The sequence below is a fragment of the Sciurus carolinensis genome, chromosome 2 (genome assembly GCF_902686445.1).
Source record: "Sciurus carolinensis chromosome 2, mSciCar1.2, whole genome shotgun sequence".
NCBI classification, from domain to species: domain Eukaryota; kingdom Metazoa; phylum Chordata; class Mammalia; order Rodentia; family Sciuridae; genus Sciurus; species Sciurus carolinensis.
Window position 1 is genome coordinate 26,029,378 of NC_062214.1, and position 8,801 is coordinate 26,038,178.

Consider the following 8,801-nt stretch of genomic DNA (forward strand, 5'->3'; position numbering starts at 1 on the left):
AGGCTCCTACTCCAGGAAGAAGCCACTGGAGCTGCAAGGCGACCCAGACTCTGAGCCTCCCACCCTGAAACGAGCAGGAAGCAGGTCCCAGCCCGGGCCGCCCCGCTGCCTGCTGCCCCTGAGCCCACCCGCGGCTCCCGACCGGGCTCCTGCCATTGCCCCTGCCTCCCGGCTTGGGCCATACGTCCTCCTGGAGCCCAAGGAGGACGGGCGCACCTACCGGGCCCTGCACTGCCCCACGGGCACCGAGTACACCTGCAAGGTAGGTCTCAGGCCTCGAGAGGTCGTGGCTCCTTGCCAGAGTGCGGAGGCCCTGGGATTCAGTCACTCCTGTGGGGTTTTTTGAGGCAGCTGGTGAAGCCCGGGCTGGGGATTAGCGGTGTGGCTTCTAACAAGTCACTTCCATTTTCCGAAGCTCAGAGTTCCCATCAGGAGAATGGAGCGCAGCGTTCCGGTGTTTCAGGTCCAGGGCCCACAGACTCCTCCCACATTTCTCAACAGCCTCACCCCCCTGGCCACATGCCCCGCCCCCTCCAGCCCCAGCGGCCTCTGCGGAGTTTCTAGAGCAGGTCCGAGCAGGTCCGCGCTGCTTGCCTCGGGGTCTTGGCCCTGCTAGTGCCCCTCACCCGGAAGCTTTCTCTGGGAATCTTAAAATCACTCAGAGTCACTTCTGGGTCGGGCTGTCTAAAGTGGGCCAGCTTCCAAAGTCCTATTTCTTCTAGCATCTTTCTTGGCTGGAAGCATCAGCAGCACTGGTTATACAGAGCTTGTTGATTTGTTGCACTGTCTCCTTCCTGCGTGGGACTGAGGGTACCAGGAGAGCAGGGACCAAGGCTCCCCAGAGCGTGGCATAGATGCGCTCAATCAAGCTGGTTGACTGAGTGAAAGGGAGCCAGCCAGTGACTGAGGATGATGAGCATAAACTGCTTTCTGCTCTTCTGGTTTTCTCCTGCTTTCAGGGTTTTCTGTTAGGGTTACCTGTTTGTTTGTTTGTTTGTTTAATTTTTATATTTTGGGGACTGAATCCAGGGGTACTTTTACCACTGAGCTACATTCCCAGCCCTTTTTATTTTTATCTTGAGGCAGGGTGTCACTAAATCACTCGGGTCCTCCTTTAGTTGCTGAGGCTGGCCTCCAACTTGTGATCCTCCTGCCTCAGCCTCCCAGGTTACTGGATTACAGGTGTGCACAACTGCACCCAGCTGGTTTCCCTGTTATTTTTTCCAATTTTCTGAAGTTGCAGGCCATACAGGGTAGCGGTTCAGAGCAGACCAAGGAGCCCATAGGTTCGACCTCCTTGGTCTGTGACCTCCCATTTTCCGTAACTGAAAACCCGGTGGGATGGGGGATCCCTCCTTATCTGACTTTCGTAGGCGTTGAGGGACTTGGAAAGCGAAGGACTTGGCACAGGCGACACATGGGAGAGTCCAGAGGGTGGGCAGGGCCTGTCCTCGGGGCCACCGGGCTCTCGGAGTCCCAGCCAAGCTCACGGGGTGCTCTGCCTGCAGGTCTACCCTGCCTGCGGCTCCCGCGCCCTGCTGGAGCCCTACGCGCGGCTGCCCCGCCACCAGCACGTGGCGCGGCCCACTGAGGTCCTGGTGGGCACCCAGCTCCTCTACGCCTTTTTTGCTCGGACCTACGGGGACATGCACAGCCTGGTTCGCAGCCGCCGCCGTGTCCCAGAGCCCGAGGCCGCTGTGCTTTTTCGTCAGATGGCCGCCGCCCTGGCACACTGCCACCAGCACGGTCTAGTCCTGCGAGATCTCAAACTCCGACGCTTCGTCTTCGCCAACCGTGAGAGGTGAGTGGGGCCGAAGAGACCCAGAGACAAGCCTAAGAGGTGGACCCTGCTAGAGAAACTGAGACGCAGGCCAGGTGCAGGGGTTCAGGCCCTGTAATCCCAGCAGCTCGGGAGGCTGAGGCAGGAGGATCACGAGTTCAATGCCAGCCTCAGCAAAAGTGAGGCTCTAAGAAACTCATCTCATATTTAGAGACCCTGTCTCTAAATAAAATACAAAATAGGACTGGGGATGGGGCTCAGTGGTAGAGGGAAGGAAGGAAGGAAGGAAGGAAAGAAGGAAGGGAGGAAGAAAGGAAAGAAACTGAGGCCCAGAAGCAGAGTAACTTAAGCAAGAAGTGGAAAAGCTTAGAGCTAGAGCTGTAGTCTAGTGAAGCATGTGCTTATGTGCTTAGCACGTGGGAGGGCCTGGGGTTCATTTTTTGTTACCAGTGATTGAACCCAGGGATCCTTAATCACTGAGCCACATCCCCAGCCCTTTCTTATTTTTTTATTTTGAGACAGGGTTTCACTAAATTGCTTAAGGCTGGCTAAGTTGCCGGGGCTGGCTTTGAACTTGTGATCCTGCTACCTGTAATCCCAGAGTTCCTTCTACATTCTCCCAGCTTCCTTCTGCATTCTGTATCAGAACAACATGCCTTTGAGTGCAAAGTGATTTTTAAACTGGTACATAATCTTGATTTTTAAACTGGTACATAATTTCAAACAGATTTCAAACTTAGGGTAAACACAGCTACTTCCAAAGGAAAGTGCTCCTTTCTCTTTCGAAGGCAATAGGTCAAGAATAGTTAACAGAGGCAGCTGTGGTGGTAACACACCTGTAATCCCTGCCATTCGGGAGGCTGAGGCAAGAGGATTACAAGTTGGAGGCCAGCCTCATCCGTTTAGCAGGGCCCTGTCTCAGAATAAAATAACAAGGACTGGGGATGTAGGTCAGTGGTAGAGTGCCCCTGGATTCAATTTCAATCCTCAGTACTTCAAAAAGAGAAAAAGGAAGAGTAGTTAGCCGAAGAGGGCCTATGGAGCCAGGCAGGCCTGGATTTAAATTCTGGTTCTGCCTTTCTTCTGCTTTTGGCCTGGAGTATTGGCTTCACTTGCACAAGTCTTTCTTTCTTAGTCTGTAAAATGGGCCAGTAATGCTGAGCTTGCCCCACCCCCAGACCGCGATTCATAGGATAAGTCAGCATTTGTGAACTGTCTGCAGGCACCCGGGAAGTAGTGCCAAAATAAGACCCGTTGCAGTGGGCATTGAATAACTGTCATTAAAGCCATTGGGAGTGTCGGGTAGGAGCTGTTTAAAATAGAATTGCGGGGCTGGGGTGTTGCTGAGTGGTAGAGAGCCCGTCTAACGCAAGCAAGGCCCGGGGGTCAATCCCCAGTACTGTCCAAACCAAAATAAAGTCAGAGTTGCAAATGGCAGGCCAACATTTTAAAAACTGGGACTTTTCTATTAAAATATGATTTCTGGGGCTGGGGAGGTAGCTCAGTGGTAGAGCACTTGCCTAGCGCATGCAGGAGGCCCTGGGTTTGATTTCTAGCACTACCCATGCCTCCGCAAAAAAGATTTCTGTCTTCTTTGGGGGGAAAAATGGGACTAACGTGAAGGTTCGCAGCCCTGGATCCAGGAGGGGGCCAGGCAGAGCTCCTGCCCCCGCCCTGCACCCTGGAGCTGTGAAATGGTAGCCTCTCTCCAGCTTGTATGGATGGTGAAATGGGCTGAGCCAGGAACCAGCTTAGCCAGGGCCGGTGCTTGTGCACGCTGCACGCTGGCCTGGCTTTTGGTCGTTCCCTTTGGAGGCAGGACCTTGCTGAGATGTTCCACACACTTCCGGTTTCTCTCCTTTTTTGGTACTGGGGATTGAACCCAGGAGCCCTTGTCCACTGAACTACACCCCCAGCCATTTTTACTGTATTTCGAGAGAGGGTCTCACTAAGTGGCCCAGGCTGGTCTTGAACTCGTGGTCCTTCCCCCTCAGCCTCCCTATCACTGGGATTACAGTTTAAATGCAACTGGTTGGAATCTTAGTTTAAATGCAATTGCTCTGTGACCTGAAGAAACATTGTAGCCTAGACCTTCTCACCTGTGAAATGGGGTCAGTTGTCCAGCCTCTCAGAACTGGCTCGTGCCTGTCAAACGCCAGCAGATCCTGGGGAAGTGGGTGCTGTTGAAGGTGACAGCGTGGGGTGGGTGCGTGGGGTGGACCCAGGAGGGCCCAATGCCTTGTCTCTGCCCTAGGACGAAGCTGGTGCTGGAGGACCTGGAGGAGGCCTGTGTTCTGACGGGGCCGGACGACTCCCTGTGGGACAAGCACGCGTGCCCAGCCTACGTGGGACCTGAGGTCCTCAGCTCGCGGGCGTCCTACTCGGGCAAGGCAGCGGATGTCTGGAGCCTGGGCGTGGCACTCTTCACCATGCTGGCCGGCCACTACCCCTTCCAGGACTCCCAGCCAGCGCTGCTCTTTGGCAAGATCCGCCGGGGGGCCTTCGCCCTGCCTGCCGGCCTCTCTGCTCCTGCCCGCTGCCTGGTTCGCTGTCTCCTCCGTCGGGAGCCAGCCGAGCGGCTCACGGCCACAGGCATCCTGCTGCACCCCTGGCTGCGGGAGGACGCAGTCCCCCCAGCCCCATTCCGATCCCATCCCTGGGAAGCCGACCAGGTGGTTCCCGATGGGCCCGGGCTGGAGGAGGCTGAGGAGGAGGTGGGTCTGTATGGCTAGGTCACCATCCTGGACTGTCGGCTGCAGACAGCAGGTTGCGTTTGGGGGGCACCTCCGAACTTTCTCCTGCATCTTCGGACTGAGCCAAACCTTAAGTGCCTTCTAGCAGGGGGAATGGAGGAAGCATGGGCAGCGTGCTGTGTGCACACCTGTGTCCCTGCACACACGGGTCATGCTTGGCTGCTTCCTGTTCCCAAGTCCTGTTGGAGGTGCTGGGCACTGAACCAAGGGGACGAACCTTCTTGCTTGCAGAGCAGACAAGCTGGCACAGGTCAGTGTCTGTCCTGGCACACTTAGTACCAGGGTCCAGCCTCCACTTGTACTGGTGGCAGGTGCTTCTGTCCCTAGGACAGTCCCTTTTCCAAACAGCCCAGCTACCTTTGTATCTTGCACCTTTCAAAGAAAGGGAAGCACCTCTAAGCCAAAGGCCCCGGGCTTTGCCCTCAGGACTCAGAGCCCAGGCCGGGCTGGAAACTGTGCTTTACCAAGGTGTTCTCTTTAAGGGGCACAATGGCACCCCGTCTGTGATCCCAGCAACTCCTGAGGCTGAGGCAGGAGGACCTCGAGTTTGAGTCCAACCTCAGTAGCTGAATGAGACCCTGTCTGAAAATAAGTTTAAAAAATGGCTGGGGATGGAGCTCAGTAGTAAAGAACCACAGGGGACAAAAACCAGATGAATGGAACATTCTCCTTGCAGGCCTCAGTCAAAGATTTGGGCCCAAAAGACCCAAGAATTCAACTCTGAGGCTGGTCCTCATCAGACTCAAGGAATGCTTTGGAATGGGGGTCCAAGCCGTCTGCTCCGTTAGCCCCTGACAATGTTTGGGGCCAGGACTACACAGGGTTTGTGTGGGGCCACATGGAAAGCCTCAGGCCCTGTTCTGGGCACACTCAGGGTTCAGGCCTGTAGTCAATACTGTGGATTTGGGACCATGAGTTACATATTCTCACCTTGTGCCTAATAAAAAAGACTCATGAAATGATTTTTTTCCTCTGGGAGATTTCTTCTACCCTCACCTACCATCTCTTACCAACTTTCTCTGCCTTTAAAACTGGTCCCTCGGCAAAAGGCCAGACAGGTGGCAAGCTCAGCTGAGTCCTGCTGAGCACACTTTCCTGGCAGCCCAGGACTGCCACTCTCCGTTTTCCAAGTCAATCGGCTTAAACGCGGGCCAGGGTGTAGCTCTGGAAGAGGGTGTGTGTGCCTAGCACGCTCAAGACCCTGCCTGTGATCCCCAGCATGGCAAAGAAAAAAAAAGAAAAAAGCTTAAAAAGAAACAGATTTCACCAAAGCAAGAAGCCAGTGAGCGAGGCGGGCTTCCAGGCTGGCTGACTTGGTTCTGAGAGCTGTTGGCTCGGATGCCGGCTCTCCCAGCTCCTTCTGTCCTTTGTTGTCTCTGGAAAGAGCTGGCACAGTGACTGTGGCAGTCATGTGTCACATTAGAGGAAGAAGGAGGGTGACCTCAGAGCATTTGAGAACTTTGCCCTGGAGTCAGACTGCCCAGGATTGAATCCTGGCTCACAAAGTGACGCGAGGACACGTACCAATGTGCAAGCTTTGCTCCTGTCACTTCAGCCAATGTCCCATGGGCCAATGCATGTCGCGTACCCAGTTCAGATTCTCTCTGAGTGGGAGGGACTGAAAATGTGTGGCCTTTTAAAAATAGATATGGGAGCCAGGCACGGCGCTGCATGCCTGAAATACCAGCGACCCTAGAGGCTGAGGCAGGAGGATCATGAGTTTTAGGGCAGTTTGGGTGATTTAGAGAGGCTCCGTCTCAAAGTAAGAGAAAAAGGGTTGGGATGCAGCTCAGTGGTAGAGCACCCCTGGGTTCAATCCCTAGTACCAAAAAACAAAAAAATATGTGTGTGTACGTGTGTGTGCGTGCGTGTGTGTATGCATACACATATATCTATAGCATGCAATATGCAAGGCATATGTTCCTGGGGAAACTTGGGCCACCAACTGGTCCCCTTCTCTCTATGTGGCTAAGCCTTGCCCACCACTTGAGGCTGGACCTGGAGCCTCTTCTCACCCCAGTGGCCTGCCCAGCCCAGTGCCTCAGAAACTTCCAGAACTTTTTTATGTGTGTATGCTTCTGGGGATTGAACCAGCCCTGGGGTGGTCTACCACTGAGTCATATCTCCAGTCCTTTTTGTTTTATCTTGAGACTGGGTATCCCTAAATGGCCTAGGTTTGCCTCAAACTTGTCATCCTCCTGCCTCAGTATCCCAAGTGATGTAGGACAGAAGAGGCTGGACACCCAAGGAATTTTCAGGAAGCAGGGTTATTGGCTGCAGGGTCCAAACCATTCTCTGAACCTTGAGTTGAAATTCTTGGAACTTTATACCCAAGGTGGGGTGGGGGATGCTTGGAGGGTTACATTTTTGTAGGAGTCTACATAAAAGTTTTTTTTTTTTTTTTCCTTGAGGTTACAGAAAGTGCTTTTGGTCCCATTTTTTTTTTTTTTTTTTAGATTAGTCAGAGGTTTTACAACAAAAGCAGAGGTAATAGCATCAAGTCTGCAGCCAAGCTTAGTTTTTGCAAAATAGAGTAAACTCCTAGTCCTCACCAAGAAATAGGAAGTCCTATCCCACATTGAGTTTTTTGTAGAAATTTTGCTGATATTCTGTTATAAAGCTTTCTGACAAGAAGAGGAACTTCTGCCTATGTTATAAACATGGTGGCGGTTTCTGCTTAATTGTAAGGGTCTTCTGGGTGGGGTCTCTGGTCTGCTTCACAAGTATCTGGGATTACAAGCATGTGGCACCTCCCCTGGTCCAGAACAGGATTTCTCAAATGTTTTTGATTGATGCTTCCATCCTTGGGGGGATTGTTTAAAACCCAGATTCCTGGACCCTCCTTAGACTTCCTGAATCAGAATATCTGGGGTTCTGCCTCTTAACCAATTCCCAGGGTGCTGCTGCTGAGCATCCGAGTTAGAGAACCCCTGTATTTGGAGAAATCCTGACTCTTTGGGGACTGAAAGCCCATTTCAGCTCCTCTCTGGAACAATCTGACCCCAGCCCAGGTGTGAAATGGACTGTTTAGCAGGATCCTGCTTCAGAATAAAAATAAGAAGGGCCGGGAATGTAACCAGTGGTAGAACACTTGAGGGTTCACTCCCTGGAACTGTAAAAACAAAAACCAAAAAGCAAAAAAAAAAAAAAAAAAAAAAAAAAAAACAACCAGTCTGCAATAGGAAAATTCTATAGAGACAAAGTATATTATTAGCACATGGAGGGGTGGAGGGTGGGGAAGTGGAAATGTCTGCTAATGAATTCAGGGTTTCTTTTGGGTGATAAATATATTCTAAAATTAGGTTGTGGTAATGGTACATTTACTCTGTAAATGTACTAAAACCCATTAAAGTGTACACTTACGTGGGCAAATTTTTTTTTTTATTGCGGTGCTGGGGATTGAACCCAGGGCCTTGTGCTTGCAATGCAAGCACTCTACCAACTGAGCCATATCCCCAGCCCGCGTGGGCAAATTAAAAAAAAATTTTTTTCTAGATGTTCAGGGACCTTTATTTTATTCATTTATTTATGTGTGGTGCTGAGAATCAAACCCAGTGCCTCACACATGCTAGGCAAGCGCTCTACCACTGAGTCACAGCCACAGCCAGAATGGGCAAATTTTATGTTATATAAGCCATATCCTAATAAAGATGCCAAAGGAAAAATAGTCGTTGTTACAGGCCTGGGAATCTCAGGCAGCACAAAGGCCCCCTTCAAACCCTGATCAGAAAGAGTTCAGAAAGAGTTCAGACAGTCGCTCAGAGTAACAGGCATGAGTTTATTGAAGGGATAGGAAAAGGCAAAACGGACACTCTGAAGGGAGAGACTGGGCCCTCTCAGAGAGGAGAGGGACAATGTGTCTTTCTGCACTCCAGTTTTTTGGGGATCCCAGAGAAGTTTCCAGAGAGTCCCGCCCAGGTCATCTCTTGGCTTTTGACTGACAGCATGACATCACACTTTCAAGTCCATGCTGTCCGGTTCTAAGTGGATTCTTAACAATAAATTCTTATAGATTTTATGATAAGGAGAAATTACCCTTATCTCCCTGAGTTCTGGGATCTGGTCTGTGAAAAGAATCACAAAAGTCTCCCCCTCAGGGTAACTTGGGGTCCTCTTAGCAGCATTATTTCCGGCCTGCATTTCTCCTGCAGATAACAGGTAGTTTGCTGAGGAATGTGACATCGCCTGACCACTCAAGCCAGTCAGGGCTGCAGGTAAATTGCTTCTTGGAAAAGAAAGTATTTGGGGGTCGGCACAGCGGGCCTGTT

The 8,801-nt window shown here is 51.7% G+C and overlaps 1 protein-coding gene across 1 annotated transcript in view; it reads left to right on the forward strand.

Annotated features, from left to right (window-relative positions):
- Trib3 (tribbles pseudokinase 3) overlaps positions 1-5,481 on the forward strand; it is a 9,599-nt gene extending 4,118 nt beyond the window's left edge. The window contains exons 2-4 of the mRNA XM_047540202.1: positions 1-262; positions 1,509-1,801; positions 4,035-5,481. The exon at positions 1-262 is cut by the window's left edge and continues 29 nt beyond it. Coding sequence (XP_047396158.1) covers positions 1-262; positions 1,509-1,801; positions 4,035-4,512 — 1,033 coding nt within the window. The 3' untranslated portion in view covers positions 4,513-5,481. The remainder of the gene's footprint in view (positions 263-1,508; positions 1,802-4,034) is intronic.
- The last annotated feature ends 3,320 nt before the right edge of the window (positions 5,482-8,801 follow it).